The 22,149-nt window shown below is 43.5% G+C and overlaps 1 protein-coding gene across 4 annotated transcripts in view; it reads right to left on the bottom strand.

Moving 5' to 3' along the window:
* ARIH1 (ariadne RBR E3 ubiquitin protein ligase 1) overlaps positions 1-22,149 on the bottom strand; it is a 57,260-nt gene that overhangs the window by 3,245 nt on the left and 31,866 nt on the right. For 2 of the 4 annotated variants that reach the window (XM_054837538.1, XM_054837541.1), the window contains exons 3-14: positions 21,044-21,188; positions 16,291-16,383; positions 15,827-15,882; positions 11,684-11,750; positions 11,098-11,204; positions 10,567-10,609; positions 9,336-9,407; positions 6,748-6,885; positions 6,537-6,644; positions 2,482-2,612; positions 2,326-2,383; positions 745-1,005 (exon numbers count right to left, since the gene is read on the bottom strand). In XM_054837538.1, coding sequence (XP_054693513.1) covers positions 745-1,005; positions 2,326-2,383; positions 2,482-2,612; positions 6,537-6,644; positions 6,748-6,885; positions 9,336-9,407; positions 10,567-10,609; positions 11,098-11,204; positions 11,684-11,750; positions 15,827-15,882; positions 16,291-16,383; positions 21,044-21,188 — 1,279 coding nt within the window. The remainder of the gene's footprint in view (positions 1-744; positions 1,006-2,325; positions 2,384-2,481; positions 2,613-6,536; positions 6,645-6,747; positions 6,886-9,335; positions 9,408-10,566; positions 10,610-11,097; positions 11,205-11,683; positions 11,751-15,826; positions 15,883-16,290; positions 16,384-21,043; positions 21,189-22,149) is intronic. The other 2 variants (XM_054837539.1, XM_054837540.1) reach the window with 2 other exon arrangements.

Below are 22,149 nucleotides of genomic sequence, written 5' to 3'. Positions count from 1 at the left end.
ATCAAGACTGATTGAAAAAGCTGAAATTTCTTCATTTGATCAAAAGCAAATCCGCGTATTTAACAGCCAGACCTATGTCTTCCGTGATCTGCTATATCCTGGCCAGTCTAAAAAAAGTCCTTTCCTTCCTAGTGCTACAGCGCGGTACAAGACAATTCATCTCCCATTCCGTCCCTCGTCTATTTATTTTTTATTTGCCAGTACTGGCGAAGCCTCTCGCTGACTCCTGGTGCATCCCCAGCAGTCAGAGCGGAGCCTCCCCTACCCCTCAGGAGTTCTTTGTGCCCTCTGCTGAGCACGGAGCACAGAATATCCCGCTTGGGTTCTGCGCAAAGATCGGCAAAGGACTGTTTTAAATCCTAACTAGCCAATACAGTTTCACCTGCCAAGCAGATTGCACCTCCACGTTTACATCCTCAAGTGCAATTTTTCTGGTAGCACCCTTGGGAAAAAAACCAACACCAGGGAAAGGCAAAATGCCGGATTTAAGTTTTGAACCGGCAAAGGCGGCGTTAAGACAGAACCTCAATTCCTTTCTTGTTTCAGAGGGCAGTAAGTTACAACTCAAATTCCTCCTCCAGCAGAGACCGCTACATGACGCTCAGCACATCCTCTAACTTTTGCACAACAATATTAAGACCGAAACACTTCTGTACAACTGGGGCCAACAGCTTCTCCAAGCATTATATCCCTATTTTGCTTAACTCTGTCATTCGAACTCCTGACAACCGTGTTTTCTCCTACCTCAAAGATAATGGACTGATTATTCTTTTTGAGGTAGAAGGCAAAGACGTAAGTGTACATGAGTGTGGCACGACACTGGCAGAGGACATCAACTGCTTTCTTCAGGAACTGCACCTCGATCCACGACATGTTGTGCTGCTGCATCTCCTCCATTTTCTGCTTCACCTGAGCGTAGAGCTTGTGCTCAAAGCGCAGGCTCTGCATGTGGTTCATGTAGCGGTTGCAGTAGAACAGGTACCTCTGCAGGGCTGCTCTGGATCGCTGTGTTAATTCCCATTAGGGGAAAAAGAAAACAAATAGTTAAAACAAAGTAACGGCTGCAAGAGAAGTAAACCCTTGGCAAGGCTCTTCCTGACCCTGAGAACAAGCTTCCTTTCCAAAGGTGTTTCCTCTCCTCTCACGTTGGCCAGACTCGGATGGCGCCGCTTTGCGCGGCGCTGTTAACCCCGACACCGTGCGGAGATGAGAGGCCAGACCCGCGGCAGCTCGCTGTCACGCAGGGCACTTCCTAGCTCAGCTGCGGCACCCTCGCTCCCAACCCTGGCAGCGAGCAGAATCACATTGCTAAAGCTCGATCAGTTTTGAATTTCAGCCTCTCAATTCAAGTTACAGGACTTAAATGCTTCCAGTGTCACGACAAACAGTAAGAAGCAGATTTTCCTTGGGGTTTTTTTGCTAATAAGGAATTCTAATTAAAGAATTACAGTTCTTGCATTAAGAGGGCAACCTTAGGCTGCCCAGGCCACACTGATTATAGCGCAGGAGAAAGACCCCATGTGCTAAGTACTACAATGAACCAAGATGACTGAATACACAGACATTAAATCTTATTTTCTTCTCACTGACAGACCGGCTGCATAAAAACAACACCACGGGCAGGGTTAAGCTTTATGTTGTGGCTGTGCAAAGGTAGCAGGTAGCAGCCCAAGTCAGGCCTGTTTGCAGGAAGAGGGGCTGCAGGAAATACTTTGGTTCTTGGCTGTAACGGTTCTTGATGGAGATGGAGGAAATGGATTTCTGCGAGCCGCAGCACACAGCGTACAATCCCTCCCCGTGGAAAAGGGGTTTGGCTCTATCCATATTCACTAAACAGTTTCATGTAGCTGCAGCTTCACCCGCGGCTTCTCCTCTGTCAAACCTTTATGTGCAGTTATCGGAACAGCTGAAGTCTATTCTATCTACATTCAAAAGGTCTGCTGTGTTTAAACACCTCGGGATTCGCGGTAAGAACTTTGCGGTAAAGAATATTTTACGAAGGACACGAGGACTGTTGTCTCAGACCCACGACATTACGATGACTTCATGTGAAGAGCTGCTATAAAACAGGCAAGGCAGCATGACAGATAGCAACCGAGCTAACACGTTCTTTAAACTGGGTTAAAGTGGCTTTGAACGTGTGTGGGTTTTTTTTTTTTTTCCGGCACGAAGCAAGAGTCCAAAGCCACAGGGGAACTGAACTGTCTTTTGGATTTGTGCCCAAATCCAGGAAATTCTTCAGAGCCAACGTATAGGTTTACAGAAAGCCCGAAAACACGCCACAGGGTTTGTGATCTCCCTTATCACCAAAGGTTATGGACTCACCTCCTGCGCATCCCTTGCTGCCTTTGCATCATCCTCATTGTAGCGATTACAGTTGTACCTGTAACAGGGACACCGATTCCACAGATTTCAGTCCAAATCCACGCGGTTTGCATCGCGGCTTCCTCGCCTTCCAGCAAGGCACATTCCTGAACTCACCAGGCAGATCCATGGGGCTCCCAGGGGCCCAGGCACACCCAGCAGAACTCCGCTTTGCAGTTCTGGTTCCGACAGACCATGTGGTTGCAGCCCCCGTCCTTCTCGATGGTGACGTGGCATTTCGGGCATTCCTGTTCACAGGACAGAGAGCACCGTTAGCAGGGAAAACACCGAACCCACAACGCTCTTCTGAAGTCAGAAGGGTTCCCGTGGCAGTAGGAATCTCATGTCAAATGAAATGCACGATTTACTTCTTCCCTTGGATCATCGAGATCCTCTTCCGAGTCAGACCTTAAATTATTTCCAAAATCAGAGAGGCTAGCTTCCAAAGAACCCTAAAGAACGCATTTTATCTATGCTGCTATCATCGCGGTACACTGCACGGGTAATTTCATGACCTTCGCCAAAATTACAGTACTAGTGATTGTCCGTAACAGCCCAGGGGAAGGCATCTCGCTTTTCTCTCTACCAAGCGTTTGGTCCACTCAAAACTGAAAAAAGCTGAACGGTGAGCTGGTATCATGCTGTTATCAATCCGAGACACCTGCAGCTGTAAAATGCCATCCAAAAAGTATCTGAAAATGTACAGCAAGAATCTAGAGGGCTTCAAAAAAAGCTTCTGTCAGCTAAAAAGACGCTTCTCCTCCTTGGGCATTTCCACATTTCCCATCAGGTCCCTTTTTTTCCCTTCATGTGACACCTCGCTGAAGATTTTTCTACAAAAGCCCACACGGGGCTTCCCTTTCAGGTGCGAGGCCTTTGACAAATACCAGGATATCAAAGAGCAGCACTGCACAGGGAAATCTTTGGGGAATAGGGGGGTTTTTTATAACACCAATATCATTCTCATCCATCAGCAGCATACGGCCACTTCCTAAAATGAAGTTCAACTCGTGTAGAACAGATTATTTCCGTTGTGTCCCAATGAGTACACAAAGCACTCATCAGGTTAAAATCAAGCAGCAAGTACAGAGAAAAAAAAAAAAAAAAAACCCAAAAAGTATTTTAGCCTGGTTGAGTTGCTCAGTCCAGCCACCCAGCATCCGTGAAGCTTTTACAAAAGCCAGTTTTTTATCTACAAGGCAATAACAAACATATCCAAACAAGAAATCCACACTCATGTCAAGTCAGCTGCAGCTTTTGGGTCAGAAACATATAAAAATCCATCCTGTAATTGTTACTTTTATGCAGGATACAACCCAACACATTCTCCTACATCCACTCCAAGCGCCCCAACTACATTTTCATATGAGTTTGGCTATTTGTGGTGTAAAAGGCAGGAGAATTTGCACACTGAGAAGCACTCAGAAGATAGCTCCGGAAGCGCAAAAGACCGGCGTGGTCTCCAGATGTCAGACGCGGCCCTTCCCACTGCAGGGAGGGAGGTTTGCAGTACTGCAAAGCGAGTTAACAAGGGAAAAGAGACAAGGGAGAAGACATGAGACTCTAATTTCTTTTAGGTCAACATAATTAAAGTGCTTCCAGCTAGTTTTGTTTCCCAATGACTGCAAATTTGCAGACCTGAGCACTAATGATAAATAAGGTTCATTATAGCAGCTTGTCCCAACTTTGAGGTTATCCTCGCTACGAGCCGGGGGGCTGAACAAGATGACGCTCCCTTCCAACCTGAATCATTTCCCAATTCTGGTCTCCCCGTTTCTTTCTTCAGTCACACCTCGCCTCCCGTCCTCGTGCTCCGTCACTACACTGCGTGCTAGCTGACTCCTCGCTTGTTTTGATTCGGGGTTTTTTGGGCTGGTTGTTACTCCGATGGGTTCAAGGAGCAAGCAGGCACATAGGGGACTTTTCCAGCCCCGCTTTCCTCCCCACCACCTGTATTTGTCCTACAAACAGAGTGAACTGTGCTACAAACAGAATAAACGAAGCAGAGTAGCCAGCCCTTGCGTTGCAGGGCTTTATACACCTGACAAGCAAAGCACAAGGAACACGGATTACGCAGTAAGCTATACGGATCCATAAAGCGGTTTAAAAATCAAATATTATCAAAAATTAAGGAAAAGCCATGAGAAGAACATGCTAAAGAAATGCTGAACGCCGACAGAAAGAAAAAAAAGCAGCAACTACTCAAGCCACCAACGCAACGAGTGGGAGAGATTTATAGATTAAGGAGGATAGGGCAGGAAGATCTTATTGAGAATTACGGCTACGCAACGACATAATAGCCAGCAAATCAAATTACCATACCAGTAGATTATTCTGCACATTATCTGTCATGCCGCCATGCAGAAGCGACCTCATTAACATTATTCAAACAAAATTTCAAACAAAATTGGCACTTTGAAACAAAAGCCCAGGCAAACCTGGCAAAGGAGAATAACCCTTATTTTGTCATGAAAAGGCTGCGTGTACCTAAAACATTATAAGCCTCAGCTGCTGTTTTATGAACGGGAGGCTAAATAGAAACTTATTTCATATTTCAGGGCAGGTGAAACAGCTTAGTCCCCTCCAGAACTCCTGGAGACAACCGGTGTACATCAGCCTCCCAGCCACGTTCACAGCTTCACCTCTAACCCATCCCATTAAAAAAAAAAAAAAAAAAAAAAAGCCTCAAAAACCACGGGGATTTCTTAACACATTTCAACAAAATCCAAAACCGCTGAACTTAATTACGGTTGGCGTAAAATAGTACGCCGTGACAACACCTAGAGTCATCGAGCAAAGCAGGGTATTTTAAACGCTCGCTCATCCGAGAGGAAAAGATGGCACTTTGACATCTTCGGAAAGACGCTGTTCGCAGCTCTGGCACGAAATTGCGCTGGTGGGAAATGAAAGAGCAAAGTTCGATGCTGGTGCCCGGGGAGGATCTAACAGGCTGCCAGAATTTCCACGCGTTAGAACAAATGTAGGACTTCCAGAAAGTACAGAGGGAGAGCATGTTCAGGCATTAAAAAGTGACCTGAAAAGGAAGAGAACTGGGTTCGTGCCATTTTATCTCACTTAAGAGGAGAAAAATGGCGAATAGCTTCTTTGGAGGAAGAAAATCTGCCTGGTTTATACATCAGACATTCAAGCCCCGTCTAGCCCGGAAGATAATGAGATGGTGACATGCCAGAAGCCACAAGCAGTTAAGGCAGAGGCATTTTTAGTATCAGATGAACAACTTTCATTAACACCAATTTAATTTCAACCAAAAAAAAATCCCAAAAATCAGTGCCTTGGGTGACGACCGGCACCGTTACCATCTTTGTTGTTCTTCCTTTAGTATTCTAAGACGCAGAAAGATTAACATCACTGAAACTCAGGTTTGAAACAGGTTTTCTCCCCGCTCCTTTCAGTCTTGATACACCTTAAGAGCCCAAAATAAATGCACAAATCCAAGTTTTCTGTATTTCTTACTCCTTGGAATGTCCACTTAACAGAAGCACCTGATCTACGTGGTTTCTTTATTCCCAAAGCCACATGGACCAAACAATACCTGAAACCTGCCTCGTTTATTCAAGAAAGGAACTATTTAAGAACCAAATTTATACAAGAAACTGAGAAAGAAAGAAACATGCAGCACCTTGGACTATTCAACCTTTCTCTGCAAGAAGATTGAAAATTAAAGGCTCGATAAAGAACTCGTATTGGCTTATCTCAAATTTAAATTCATTTCGTTAAGCTTAATGCGAAAGTAGCTTATTTGAAGTAAAAGGCCATCTACTCCAGTACATGCTCTGCTGCAAGGGCTCTATCTTTTGTATAAGGAGAAAGAATTTAGCGTAGGTCTCCTAAATGCAAATAAATGAATGCAAAAAAAATAAATAAATTATACAGCAAACCACAAAACTCGCTACTCAAATCTCCTCGTTTTTCATTCAGACCATTCTACATAATTCATCAAAAAAAAAAATGCATCGCATCACTCCAGTTTGTGAACAGAAACCAATTCAGCTGGGTTTCACTTTTCTGTCATACAACAATTGCCTAATTTTCCGTTCCTATTCTGTCTCCCAGGGCAAGCTGGAACAAATGTATCTCACATTCTCCTGTTGCAAAGGATTACCCAGATTTCAAGCCCACATTCCAGGAGGACCGGTATTTCTCTCTTATACCTTCATCTTGGCAAGACAGGAAGTTTTCTTCCCTGAATGGAGACCACATGGGACAGGACTGCAGCTCAGCATCACGTTTGGAGGACTCGAGAAAGCACTTCTCAAAAGCTAGAAACAGCAACGGAGACCATAGTAGCAATTAAATTACTTGGGAGAGCTTTTCCCCCTGAAAAAGGGGATTTTTTTTTTTTTTTTTTTCAATGGATGGTACCTCATCCGATTCCCTTCTAGGTTCTTCAAAATGAAGAAATTCAACACAGAATTTGGGCTCTGACTTGCAGTCACTGAAGCAGAGAGCTGTGAAGGCAGGAAGACATCCCTCCCCAAACGCGACTGCCCCATTTTCCTGCTAGAAATAGTACAGAGAGCGTAAGGACAGATGCACGTGCACTCCAACCATGCAATTCCCATCCCAGTGTATCGCTACGACATCATGCTACGGCAGGAAAGGATTTTAGTCTGTTCCTCTCTGAACAGCAGCAGGACCGTGTCGCTGTCGATAGGCACTTGGGTTTCTCCGTGCTTTTGGCCAAGGGCCAGCAGGCAATTCAGGCCGGAGGAGGTGGTGGTTGGCAACCTCGCAGCTCTGGGCCGATCCAGTTCTCCGGAAGCTGGGAAGCTCCGATTGCACATGTTCCAGCAGCCAGCGCTACTCGCACTTCATCATTCCAGCAGTGTGAAATTACCACCTTCCACATCAGCGCTGCCCGCGAGATCATGACGAGGGGTGGGTAACGTTTCCTGCCAACTTTCCCCTCGACCGAATCTAGCATCAGTTCGGAGAGAGAAGAATTGTGATATTGTCCTTCAGTTAATTCAATTGATATGGATACCGTAAGACTCCAGGACAGTTGGCTTGCTCAAATGTCTGGTGTAATTACCCTGATGTTCTTTTTCTTCCCGTTGCTGCTGTAGGGCCTGGGCTCCAAAGTATCTTCTTGCTGTAGGAGCATCTCGTATGGTATTAGAGGAAGTAGCTTAGACGGGGATGTTCAAGGACAACAGCTCTGCTGCTGCTGCTGACACCAGACTACAGGAACTAACAGATAAGCTGGGCTGATGCCAGCGTGGCCTGGCCGTACTCATTTCCCCTCCTCATCGTCCTCTGGATGGGTGTTTCCCACAAAAAAAATTATCTTCTTAATGCTATTTCTGACAGTCTGAGCTATGCTTTAAATACCAGCCCAACCACTAGCATGGCTCCTGCCTGACAAAATCTAGATTCTTGTAGGGAAGGGAAAAAAAAATCAAAAAACAACAACAAAAAAATCTTTACAATAATATTTCTGTCTATGCTTAACTCTGTGGGCAAGCAAGCTGCGTAAAGCTTCATCATCTTGTCTGAAAAAGAGATGAGTAGCTTCCTATTTCCAGTAGCCAGCATTAGTGGCACGTTATTCACGTTTGGTCTACATTAACACATAGGAGTGCATCATTTCAGCCTTTTTAATGAACACAGAATCCACTAACGGAAAGCTTACCATCTGATCGTAACAAAACCCAGCAAGGAAAGCTCGGCTTTAGCAGCACGTGCCAAGGCTGGGGTGCGTAGAAGACCATGAGACCTATGGCCGTGGCCAATATCACACCCCCGAGGGGCGGCAGCAGGATCTGATGTGGCTCGCGAGGGCTTTGTCACAGGCAAAGTAGGTCCGTGGCCATTCTGTTGTCCCAAATATTTGATACGTAAGGCTAAAAGCTGCTTTACGTGTGCGTACACTCAGCTCTTTCCAGCTATCTGGCTACCCTTCTTCAAGCTTCGTACCGGCGACACCTGAAGACCAAGTAAGCTTTGAGCAAATTTTGGTTCGGTTCTTGAGCCACAACGTGTCTTTGAACACACCCAACCTCAGGAAAAAAAGCAAGTTCACTTAATTGAGCAACACTCGGCCTCCAAGCGGGGACCACACAAGTCTCAGCCCACGGAACAGAAAGCAGCAGCCGAGGCTGCACAATTTCAGCCTGACTTTAACTCCGCGTTTCAGCGTGATGGGTGTTTCTGCTTTCACCGTAATGCAACATTCCAGTTCAATGAAAAACACACAGCCAGCCCCAGAAAGAAGCAGCCGCTGCCGCAAACACCACCATTAACCAGTTACACAACAGAGCTAAGAAAACAAAGCATTTCCTCACACCCTCCCCACCTTCTTCCACCCTCCTGGCTTGGCAGTCGTGAGACCCAGGTCTGTTCCTAACACCCCCCCCCATGGCATCTGCTGCTTTTGTTTTCTTGCCACCATGCCAACCTTTGTTTTAATTCATCCCAAACAGAACAAATCCCGAAGTTTCAGGCGAAGTTGGGCTAGCTGGAAAGAAGACATTTACATAATAAAATCTTAACAGCTGTTCTGCCAGTCTCTGTCTGGAATCCTGCCCAGCGGAAATGAACGACTCCTCAAGAGGCCAACCCAGGGGATTTAAAGGCAGATGTAAATTATCACGGCCAAATCAAGCCACGGGTGGTGTTAACATGTTTCACACACTTGGAGCAAGGCACAGATTTGCTTAGGGAAGTAGTCAGTGCCAGACAGGAGCCTAAAGACTTAAAAAGCTTGAGCTTCCTTTGTGTCTCCAATTAACTCTTTCTTACAAGAGCAAACTCCACTTAACCCAAAGAACCTCACCTGATTCGAGGCAGTAACACTTATTTGCTCTTCAAACAAGAATACAGTGGATTTTGAGGCTTGCTCTTAACTAATGACATGCAGCAGAAAAAAAAAAATCCTACTACAGAGAAATTAGGCTGTCATTCATCTTTTCATCTGATAAGTCTATATAAAATATGAGAAAAACCCTCACCTTTGTGTTTGCTGCAATCCAATTGGAAGTTTCACTGTCATCATCACACTTCTTAATCCATTTCTTTAACCACTGTTAGAAAAATGAAAAAAAGAAGAGAGTTACATTTCAATAGAGGAACTGTAAATGTTCCTTACATTAAGGTAAGGTACACACAACCACATGGGAATGCGGGGAGGAGGTGCTGGCGCTGGAAAACAGCACAAACAGCAACGACATTTCCTGCAGCACCATCCTGATCCAGCGAGCACCATCACTCGGCACAAACACTCCAGCAATGAGTTTGCAGTTCTTAAGTTCAACCAGCACAAACTTCACGCGGGACTCTCAAATATTACGGCCATCGTTAACGGTGATCTGCAGCCAAAACTGCAGTCAGACCCTCTGTGATGCCTCGCTTTACATCAAACCGAGTTTTTCCTTGCAATGCCCAGACTGTCCACCTCACACCTTTTTTTAAACCTTCCCCTTTTAAACGTGGCTTTATCAAATGAACGCAAGTAACAAAAGCAAAAGCTTGTACGTGTCAGATAATAAACTGACCACATCTAGCCTGGAAAGACCAGCTAAACCTTTGCCGAGGTTTCCCTCCTCTCTTCCCAGGGAGGTTTTTTTGCATTCGTCACTAGGAAGGCAGACTGCTCTGTCCCCAGGATATGAAACCCGGCTGCCCACGAGCTCTGCTCGGGCCACAGGATCCTGGGGGCTGCCCATGAGCTCTGCTCGGGCCACAGGATCCTGGGCTTGGTTACAGCTTCTGACACCTTCATGAAAAAAAAAAAAAAACCCCAGCCCAGTTCCAGAAGTCACTGTGGCAGCAGGTCCCAGGACCAAGTTAATTCCCTTCAGTACGCCGAACCACAAGCCCGCTGAAGCACCAAACCCCTACGGAAACGCCTAGGACAGGAATGCTTCTTGTCGAGTGAAGCGGTGCCTCCAGAAGCACCTTCATTTCTCTTCAGAAGGTCACAGCTCTAACAGCCGCCTCCTCCTCCAGACACTTCCCCATCTGGCTGAGCCACTGGTCCTTCAAAGTCAAACTTTGAAGCATCCTGAAGGCATCCAGGATGATTTTGCTGATCCATCTCATGCTATGATCTGAACAGGTGAACTACTACGCTTCTTGATGTGAACAGCCACAGAGCTTGTGCTTCATTTCTACGTCTTGCACATAAATCGACTTTAAACTTTGAAAAGTCACGCATTTAGAAGAGAACTTTGATACGCTCACCTTGCATTTAACAGGATCATGCCAGTTTTCACCGCAGTTAAAGCTGTAAGCGAAAGAAAGGGGAAAACAAGCAAATAGGCCAGCTGATTATAATTTTATTTAACTAGGTTAACACCATGTGAGTTTTCTTCTGGGCTGTTCTGCTGAAAGACCAAAGTCAGTCCTAAGGAAACATTATAAAAAACCCCACCCAACCCTGAAATCCCTCGATGACCATTTCAGAGCGGTATTTATCTCAGTAAGTTTTGATTCTCTACAGTGCCCGCAGCCAAGAACCTCACCTAATCTGAAACCCATCTCTCAACAGAAGCCAGATCCATCTCCATCTCAAAGGAGGCCCAAGACACAGAGAGCAACAACTACTTTGCAACCAGCTGTACCTAAATCCCGGCTTACTATTTGAAGCCCACCCCACGCTTCTCCCACCACCTAAACCACATCTCAATATAAAGATTTACAGAATATGTGCTAATGCACATCAAGTTGGTCAGTGAAAAGCAACATCAACGGCTTTTACTTGATTGTTCTTACCAAAACTGACGTCCACATTTGCAGCGAACGGGTTTAGCATCAGGATATTGGACTTTAACAACGTGGTGGCAATCTGGGGCAGGACACCATTTTAACAGTCGATTACACTACGAAATAAAGCAAAAAAAAGAAACCAACCCCTTTCAACCACGACCTTCGGTCACAATCCTTCCTGTTTTAACAACTTACATACTGGGCTCTACAGTGAATGTGAACACGTACAACTGGGAAATTGGGACAGTGGGAAAAATCTTCCAAAGCACCTTTCTCTAGGTTTATTTTGATTTTGAGGTTGCAAAGCTATTAGTATTTTGCTAAAAGCAATATTGTAGCTTTACTTCCAATGGTTTGCTAGATCTCTAGGTCTTTCGTCCTGCAGATTTTTTTTCATATTTTCCTACAACTATACCTGTAACTAAACGGGCTATAAAATAACCCCTGCAAAGCCTCTACCTTGTGCTTACACTCTATTAGAGACAATGCAAACAAATCTGCTCCAGTTCTAAACAATACTCGCTTCTCTGGTTCGGTACACATGTGAGAAAAACAACCTAGGAGCCATTAAAAATTTCAAATAAAAACTCACCTCTACAAAACTATTGGTTATTAAATGCTGGTACTTTAATTTAACCTTGGAATCTGTGATCAGACGCCTGCAGAAAGGAAAGAAACAGAAAAATTATTGGAGTAGAAAACTTATTTTTTTCCATACATAGCCATTAACTTCAGACGAATTATTTTGATTCTTCCTTTTGTGCTTATACTTTTTCTGTACTTACCTCTTCTTTATTTATTGTATTATATTACTATGAAATCTACAACTATTATATTTAACTTTTAATATTAGCTTCAGAATCATACAGAAAGCTCCTATAATTCATGAGAACTGAACTTCTTGGTGTAGGAATTTTATTTAAAAAAAAAACCCCGAACACTTTCCTGAAGAGTGCAGAAACAAACAATTTAATTCATTTAAATTAAACACGCACATTTTGTGGTGAACCCTTTTAAAAACTTGCTCAGTTAATAACTTGGGTAGACCTAATGTCATCTGGGTTTCAATGGAATGCTACAGCTTCGGTTGAAAAGCTAACGTGGTTTTAATCTATTTACCGTAAAAACAAAGTTGATTTAAATCCAACATCATAGAGGGTGTCCACAACATTGACTTTAATTTTTAGTTAAGTCAGTTGGCTCGGAAGCAAGAAAGCAGAAGAAAACTAGACAGAGAGGAATCCTTTACAATCCTTTAAAAGCAGAGTGACCGCTTTTCCCCTGGACACACTGACCCAGCTGGCATTTGCAGATTGTCCAGCCTAGATGCATTCTAAATAATTTAATCATCTATTGCTGAACACTTCTATGTACATCTTTCAGTTATGACCAAAGTGTCTTCTCTGTGTGTGTGTATATATATATAAAGCTGGACTAATACGCACTTTGCGGTATTTCTGTTTTAAATCAAACTGTGGAATATAGCTTTATACAGGCCATCTCTCATATAAATATTGAAATTAATAGATTATCCATTTCAGGGTGCAGCCAAAAATCAAGCTTACTCCTGCGTGTTATCGCGCCAACATTCATTAAAGAACAGCGCATGTGACGATGCGATGTTGCATAAAACCTAGCCCTTAGCAGTCCGGGGAGCTCCTCACCAAACGACATGCTGGTTATTACATAAACATAGCACGTGGCAGCCAAATTCCCAGCGCTAAAATAAAACAAATCAGCTGACAAAGCATCTCATCAGGCCCATGTCCATGGCAAGCCTGCAATTTTGGAGTGAAACTTATTGAGGAATGAAAAAAAAAACCAAACCAATTTGAAGTTATAATATGAATTATAAACCTCACTTTCTTACTCCATAGCTAAGCTTCTAGGCATTATAAATGTCACTTTGAAGATTTATTGTATTATATGTATATATCAGGAACTGGAATTTAAATGAAGAGGAATGCCGTAGCTAACCAGAGCACGGGGACGCAATCCACTGGTTTTGTTTACCAAACTGCCCACGATAACTTCATGTTAGCAGCCTCACCTGCTCTGAGTTCCACAGCACCACTCAGGTCAAGACCTTCAAGAACTTTGCTCTGAATTTTATTGTCTTTTTGACAAATAAATAATAAATGAAACTATACAAGAGATGAAACCCATTCCCAGTGCCCATAAACCGTACTTCAGGGTACACTCCTCTGTGAGCCAAGCTATAAAAGAAGCAACCTCACTGAAGAAGCCAGGCTGGAAAAGCAAACTGCTTGCAAAAAAAAAACAACCCCAACCCTTAATCCTTCTGGCAAGTCAGTTCAGAACTACACAATCTCAAAAATTCATCCAAAGATGGCAGCAATCCTTTATCAGGCCATAAATTTTATGCTCTTGTTCCATTTTGATAATGCAAACTCCTCAAAGACACCAGTCGGTGGGATTAGCACATCACGTGAGAGGTTCAACACCTTCCCAAAGCAACTACTTCAAGATTTTACTACACTCTGACCTGACACAACAGCAACGGCATTTGCAATTATGCAAAAGAAGATTAAAAACGGAGCAGCACTCCATCTAACTTCCACACAGGAACCCAAAGCCCACCCGATCCCACTGAGCGGGTTGATTCTCAGAGGTTACTACCAGACTGCTGCCACCCACGAGCAGCGGCCGTTACACACACCAGTAATAAAAGCAATTTGCCTTGCTTATTAATGAAATCAACATCTTTGCATGTAGGTTAAAGCAATTACCAGTGGCATTAGCAAGGGTGAACGAGGGATAGAAACAGATTACCTTCAAACTGGTTGAAGGTCTTGAAAGAGCTGAAAGGGACCCTTCTCTTCAACCTTCCTACTTAAGCTCAACAGAAACAAGGAAAATGGACAATAAGCTACGTCGATACTCACAAATCCAGGAAAGTCATCTGAATTGCTACATTTGGACTGGTATGGGGATAATTCAACTTGGAAATGTGCTGCCCTGTCGAGGGCAAGTATTAAGAAGGGAGTAAATGAATGACCTGGTCCATCTACTCTGATTTTCTGATGGAAAGCGAATGTGTCTATACATTACACAATAATCTTAGGTTGCGATAGCTTGGAAACCTAGAGCTGCAGGCTTTGTAAAAAAGGAAAAGACCTAAAAAGAGAAAAATTAAGGACGTGGGATGGAGTTGCAGATTCCAGTTGGGATTACTTACATTTTTATTTGTGCCACATCATAAGATTGCTGCAGTTGTCCATCTTTGCTTTTAAAGGAAAGCATCAGGCTTTTCAAAAAAAAAAAAAAAAAAAAATGCACCTCCCTCCCCCAAACATCATAATATCAGGGAAAGGTGGGGTTTTACCCCCACAAACCTTCATAGTTTTACTTGGACAAAGAGAACTTGTTTGCTTTACCACCTAGATGCCATTTTACTATCACAGGCCCCGCATATCTACGCCATTTCTAGGCAAGGGGGAATCTCACAGCACATGGCGTGAGCTGAAGACCACAAATTCGCCCCAGCGTCACGGGTTTCTGTGCTATAAAGGCATGAAGTGAAACATAAGGACAGTCAGACCTACTACTAATATCAACAAGTCATAGCAACAAAAGCTAGCACTGCACTCCTCTTCTTCCTTGCTACTGCTACCACCACGGCCCTCAATGATTTCAGCTCGTCTACTTTACACGCGCTATTTGAACAGCCTATTTCAACTGTTACAATCAAGAAACCACTCAAAAATTTCCTGCTGAGAGTGTACAACACCACAAGTTGAGTTCGGACTCCAGTAAACAAAACTCTCAATCAAGTCCCTCGAGATACTACGCCAACTTCAGTTGTTTCCACCCACCAAACTCTACAAACCAGCCCTCAACAGGGCATGAAAACATTTCAGCTACTTCCACTTCTAGCCAGCCTACACTTCATGACTAACATAGAGCCACTAATGCAGAGGGATATGGGAAATCACTAGTCTGAAAGCAACTGATATAAAACCCAGCAAATTAATATCAATGAGTGAGTCAGACTTCAGGAAGGAAGGAATAAGGTAGCAGAGAATGAGCTTCCATTTAGAGGCTTTTTAGCATGAAGAATTAAAATGAACTTAATCAAGGTTCAGAATTATGAAGGATGTTACTCATGCAATAACATCACCCAATATAAAAGAGAAAGAAGCTCATGGAATTCACTGCTCCACAACGTACGAGCAGTCATCCTACAGCTGGACAACTTAATAAGCAAAGTGACACAGGTTGACATACCAGCTTAATCAAATCTTATGTTTGAGGGTCAACCGCTTTCTATCAGAGGGCATAAAACACGACCTACATCAGACTGTACGCAGGACTTCTTTCGTCTGACTCATGTATTAACTATAGCTATAGAACTTGGTGAACCAGTGGGTTGACATAGGTAGGAAGTCCTAAATTCCTACGTAAATCAAAGGAAACAAAATGCACAAAGCAGTTAAACAGGGTTTGGAAAGACTGCCTGGTGTTTATTCTGCTGTCATGCTGACCAAATTGGTCAAGGAGTCTTTCCTCCAAGTACTGCGGTGTTGGTTTTTCGGAGCTAACCAGGAAGTCGAGAAACATACTGGTATCAAAACAGACAGTTCAAGACCAACCTCTCTGCTGCCTTAAAGCCTCTATGCAGGTTTTTTTTTTAAGCCAGTATGTTTGGATAGCACATGAGTAACAAAATGGAAGAAGAGAGGAAAGCCGAGAGGTAGCAAGTCATCATACTTACATAACTGTATTGTCATCGACTAAGATATCACAGCCATGAGCAGGGCATGAAATGGTCTGGAAAAAAAAAAACCCAAAACCAAAAAGGTCATAAAAGGAACAGTGTTTATCCTATTTTTGCATCACAAAGAATTCCAAGGCAACAGACTTCACTACAATCCATAGTAAAAATAGTACATTGGCTCTATCATCACGTCCCAGATGTGCCACTGTGCACAGCACGATTCCTCCCACCCAGAGCAAAGACACCCGCACTAACTCCATGTCCTTCCCTCCAGCTTCACTCGTGGCAAAGACTGCAGCCCCCAAAGCTTTGGGGCTTGAGTTTTCTTTGTTGGTCTTTTGGTTGGTTTTGGTGGTTTTTTAAACTTCAGTGGGAAAGAATTCTCCCCTTTTCTTTCCCCTTCCTCTCCAATACACCAAGTTCCAGAAATAAGTCATGAGGTAGGTGAGTTGACATTTTACCTGTCCCATGCCTTCCTCCATTATTTTGGTAGTTAAATATTCACTCCAGCACTGCATACAGAACTTGTGTCCACACTCTAGGCCAGTAAAGTACTGCAAAGACAAAGAACACAAGACATGGGATCATTTTATTCCATGGATTCTCTCCATCGTTTCGCCCTTCCCGGCGCTGTGCAGTTTATCACATCTCATCCCCCACACAAAACTCGAGACGCTACTATTTATTTTGCATCACCACCACTACAGAATGTCGCCACTGCAGCTTTAGTCATGCTTTCAAAGCCAGACTTTAATCCTCAACCTCAGCAGCAAGGAAAGGCGCGGCCGACGTTTCCATCCTACTACCCATTTAAATTGATCCTTGCTTTAGGAGTAAATACACAGCTCTCCCTCGGTTTACTCTCGCAAATGAGTAAAATAAATGCAACGCCACCAAACAGGTCATGGTTATAAGATGATACGGAGACTTCTTTCCTCCTATTTTTTCCACTTGGCTTGCAATCGCATGTGGGTGCTGCCCACTGGCCTTTGCCAGTGCAAAGGCACTAACGTAGCTCCCTCTTGTAGAGGAAACAGTAAGTGATCAGCAAGCAGTCTGCATTACTGGGTGAGCACTACGCAACAGAAATGAAAAGAATTGTGGGCACTTATGCTTTTAACACATCTGCATAAAGTTTGCCAACTTGCTTGGTAAACTTCTCCCTGAAACCCAGACGCTCATCAGAGACTAGAGATACTAATTGGCAGGTGTGAATTACTAAATAAAATTCAATAATGATTAGCTGTAGCAGACAGCAACAAGGACAACTTCACCTGCGTATGCATCATCTACACAGAGTATGTCATGATACCATCTGGGATTGAATGGTTACGCAAGAGGTGGAGAAGCAAACACTGCTGAGGAAAGACCGAAATTAAGTTATTTTTCTCAGGACATCTTAAAGTTATTTTATATCCAGAACCAGGGGCAAGGACAAATTATATTTCAAGCAGTTCACTCGCACCACTGCGCAGGTTACTACGTGCTGGCTTAACTTTTCCAACCATCTTATTCTTAGTCAATAAGATAAACAAAGAGCTCCACCCTGAGATATCATCAACTTATATGAAACTCCATAAATGAAAGAAACCTGGTATCCTCTGTGAAACAGCCCAAAACAGCAGCAGGATGCTGTTAATTAAGAAAAGGAGAGAGTCCATTTTACGAAAACAACGTTCTACCAAAAAAGCTTTCTTGACCATTAGAGACTTGCTATTACCACGACCACGTCGCCTATTTTGTTCACCCAACACTGGTGTATTAGCTAGGCTATGCTCGTCTTTGGATGCTACAGCACTTGGATTGCGCAGGGAAGGTGCTCGTCAGCATGTTCTTCCCACAGCCTCACCATTCTGTGATTCACACTCGTCTGGCACTCCTGCCATCAACAAGGGCACAGGTTGGAACCTGAGGCTTGGACTCGAATCTGACTGCCCTTCCCACAGCCCTGCCAGAGAGCACTTACCACCCACAGCAGCGAGAGCTGAGCATCCGAGTGGTCAAAGTAAAACCAGAAATACCCAGCCAAACCTTTCCTTTCTTTGGGAAAAAAAAAAAAAAAAAAAAAATCAAGAGTGGTGTCCTGTCAGCACCGTGGCTCAAGGAGAGAAGAGGCAGATAGCTATAGGGCCAACAGACCAACTCCAAGACTGAAAAAAAAAAAAACCCAAACCAAAAACCACTTCTGTTTTTTGAACCATCGCTGAGCCAGCTAATGAAGTATCTGATGCTCCACAGACAGTGGATGTCAACTGGAGATGCAGGGTTATGGTAAAAAAGCCCCAGCATCTGTAACTTTTGGGATACCAACAGCACAAAACCAGCCTGAAGATGGCACTGATTTTTCCCAGAATTACAGCTTCTCCAAATGTGATGGGAAGCAAGCACGGACGAGGGGATCATCCCCGAATGAACCTAAATACTCTCGCAGCAAGCACACACAAGGAAGCACTACAGAACCCAGGTAAGCACACATCTTCACTTAAGACTCGTTTTGGTTCTTTCAGGCAGTGAAAAAGTTTGATAAATGCCCACGTAAAAGGCAGCCACCACACTTCCTCTTGGGCTGCAAAGAATTCAGAGTATCTTTCAACTCATTTCTTTACTTTGAGGGAGTTCCCAATTATTTTTGGCTAAGCTGACGGCAGATGTCAAGGGAGCAAGCAAAAAGGCCAACATAAAACCACCAAGCGTAAAAGGTAACCGACTTCTGAAAAAGCACATTATCGCAGGGGACAGCTCTCCTTTCACCCTATCTACACCCACCTACTTTTCTTGCGACATCGGGTGCTAGCAGCAGCATGCTGCCATTCAATACCTGTCCCTGCTCTAAGTCACCTGTGTGTCCTCAGAACAAACAGTTTGGACAACAGCACGATGTTTCTCCAACACCCTCACCCCAGCAGCCTTCCTCTCAAGCGGGACCTGAAGGGGTGAGATGCAAGAGAGGAGGTGGGCAAATTCCTCCTGTGTCCTGTCTTCACCGATAAGGTTTTCACCTGAAATAACTACTGACACAGGTTCAGGGGGACCCACAGGGACTAAAATAAAAACAAAAGCTGATAGCTGCAAGAGGATTTAAAAGCTGAGATTGTAGGTTAGGTATTTAACATAACTTAGCCTAGAATTTATAATTCACATTGACCAAAACAGCTTCAAAACAGATTTCAAAACAGATGGCTTACGGTCACTAAAGACACCGAGACATGACAGCCTTTTAAAGAAGAAATCATAAATATTAGTTTTCCTATATGCTCCAACTTTTATGTATGGCAAAGAACCAGAGAGGTTCCCCTCTGCTGTCTCTTGACTTTTATAAATCAGCACTAACAATGTAGAGATGCCTCTGCTCACTTGCAACATCTCACTGCTCCAGGTAAGAAACCGCTCTTCTAGTAACTTGGCCACTACTATTTTTTTTATGTGCTAGTCAATCTACAAACCCAGGAAGTATTATTGTGCCTTGTGCAGTTCTTTCCAGTAGCCAGAAAGCTGCTTCCCAGGCAGCACGTGTGTCCCCAGCCTCTCGGTTGGGAGTGCTGGGCATATCATTCCCACCCAACACAGCAACTGCATTAAAAAGCAAGAGAAAAATGCATTAAAAACATGAAACTTCAATTTGAAGTTTCTGAGAGGATATTTTCTGGAGATAAAAATCAAAATTATTTCCTTACAACCCAACATGGAAAGTCTGCAGCGATTAAGCAGCAGTTTAGCATAAGGTAGAGGGCAAATTTCTCAAACTTGGCTTTGTTTTGCAAAGCACTTCTTCATACAAAGCAAGCAACGATTCTCCTTTGCAGCTATTCTCTAAAAAGGAAGTCAGTGCACGCGAGGCTTAAAAGGAGATGGACGAAGTCTTGTGGTTACTGGCTCAAGAGCAATAAGTGATCTTAACGCAGAGAATCTCAGCTGCCTGAAACCGGGCTTTGCTCTGCCCTGCCTGCTCCGGAGCGAGGAAGAGGCCTGCAGTCAGCCTACAGCAGCGAGGCTACTCTATCCAAGGCTACTTCTAAAACCCAAAGCTCGTAATGTTTCCATTCTTGCTGAAAAGCAAGCTCGTAAAACACACGCAGAGCAAGAGCGGAAGCCTTACGTAAAGGCTGCTTTGCTCTTTAAAGGTCAGGCAGACATTACGGTGTTTTGGAGGGTCAGGACAGCTCCACCAGGAATGGGAAATTCCAGCAAAGGAAGAACTCCTCACATATCTCAGCACCCTGCCTTTTGGCAAAGCTACTGATGGGCTCTCGTGTTTCAGCTTTTCCGCTAATCCCGTTTTCTTCCAGGATCTCCCATCATCATTGATCAGTCTATCCGAGAGTTTAGTATTTGTCAACAGCTACCAAAAAAAAGAAGCACCATCACCAACCTTACTACAAACCAGAAGACTAATTTAGAGCCCCAGCAGGCACTTCTACCCTGATCTTCTCGGATTAAAAAAGTATTGCACAAACATAATAAAGAACCAAAGATATCCACATCTGTTGTGTTCTCTGAACAGCACAACTTTATTTTACTCCTAGTCCTACTTAGTTTTATTCTAGGCTAACTTGACTGGTTTTCATCATTATTTACTACTTTTATAAGCTGCTTCCTGTCTTGTCATTCTATTTAAATAAATCCCTTTGCGCGTCGTGCTTTCCCCATATTTTTTTCTTTATGTACAATTTATTTGCATGTCTGAATTGATACCTGACCTTTGTAAAAGAGAAAGAATCACTTCATTTACTGCTTGCTTTTTTCTGAAGAACTTTACTACGCTGCTCCCCAGACACCAGCATCATCGAAGATTTTTGCAGAAGGTATAATCATTTCATTGGAAATACAATCCCATTTCGGGTAAACTAATACTGTTTGAGGTTTGCTTTTAAAAAAAAAAAAGTTTGTGAAACCAGACAGTAAGAATTAAAGAGAACTCATAAAGCATGACATCATTCTGTGGTCGCCCACCACATTACTTGGACCGAGCTGCAGCACACAAGACATAAGGTTTATTGCATTAAGAAACAATCTTGAACACTTTTTTTTAATGCATCTACTACAGATTAGGAGATTCAATGAAAAAAGTGAAATCTCAGCTTCATTTCAAAGGCTTTTTTTAAAAAAAATACCATTGGAGAAGTCCTTACAGACTTCTGCTCAAAACATTATGTTTCAGATAGCAAAGTTTGGGGAGTAACTGGTCAGATCCCACCTTGGCTGCCAGGTACTCACCGAGTTTGGGTAGTTCAGATAGCAGATCTGACAAGGCATATCCTGGGCTGACGACCTCGTGTTCATCTGGCGCGTTCGAGACTTTTTACTTGGATTAATTACATGACACTCTGCAAAGAGCTTCTCCAAGTTGCCATCGAAGTACCTGCATCACACACACAAGAGAATGAAAATTTAACTACCTTCCCTGCAAGTCATTTTTCAAATTCAGTTTGGGAGTTAAATGTACAAAGTTGGGTTTAATACTTCAAAAAGCTCACGCACCCACTCCTTTTAACAAACTCTTCACTAAACAAACACAACATGACTCTGACCATAAAAGTGAATATTGCACAACTCCATTTCAGAGATTTGGGCTTGAATTGCCGGGTCCTAAAAATTCAGGTAAATTCTTCAGCTGTATTTCAAGTAATTCATGATTTTCCACACTGATTTCTTTGCATTAAAGCTCCAGGACAGAAAACCGAAGCAAGAACGTCATACTTCACAGTCCAGGCATCAGGACACTTTCCTAAAGCACAGGTTTGATGCCCCCAGGTTCAATTCCCTTTTCAACTTAAGCCTTCCATTTTTTCCTAATGTTCTATTCACTAAAACATTAAAGAGGAGACAGGAAGCAGCAGTCAGTCATGGTTCGTGATTCAGCAGGTCCCTAGTTCCTGTACTTCATGTTTTCTTCTGTGCGCTCAGCCCCAAAGAGGTCCCGACTTCAATTTTGGCACTTCCTTCTCTGATCTATGGAGAAACGCATCAGCAGGGTCAAAAATCCTAGCCATCTGAGTAGCTTTTGTCTCCAGTCCACCCCAGGTATTTTAACAACCTCCTAAGAAAACACAATTCCAAGTTTACGAGGCTTCCAAAGACTAGGTATTTCATGGAAGGGAGGATGCAAAATTGGTCGGGGGGAGAGATGAAAGACCACTTTCTGTTTCCTCTTCCCTTAAGGAAATAAATACTGGTTTGGTCTACAGTCTTACAGAAAGCTCTTCAATTTGGTGAGGAGGACCAAATTAGAAAGAACCACGAGTAGGCAGGTCTGCCTCCTCCCAATATCAAGACACCACGGACCATTCTCCAGCCTGCAGCAGCTGCAAAGAACTAATCAA

This window comes from Grus americana, chromosome 10, assembly GCF_028858705.1.
Source record: "Grus americana isolate bGruAme1 chromosome 10, bGruAme1.mat, whole genome shotgun sequence".
Taxonomy (NCBI): Eukaryota; Metazoa; Chordata; class Aves; order Gruiformes; family Gruidae; genus Grus; species Grus americana.
The sequence above is the reverse complement of the archived record's forward strand: the minus strand, read 5'-3'. Positions and strand labels throughout refer to the sequence as shown.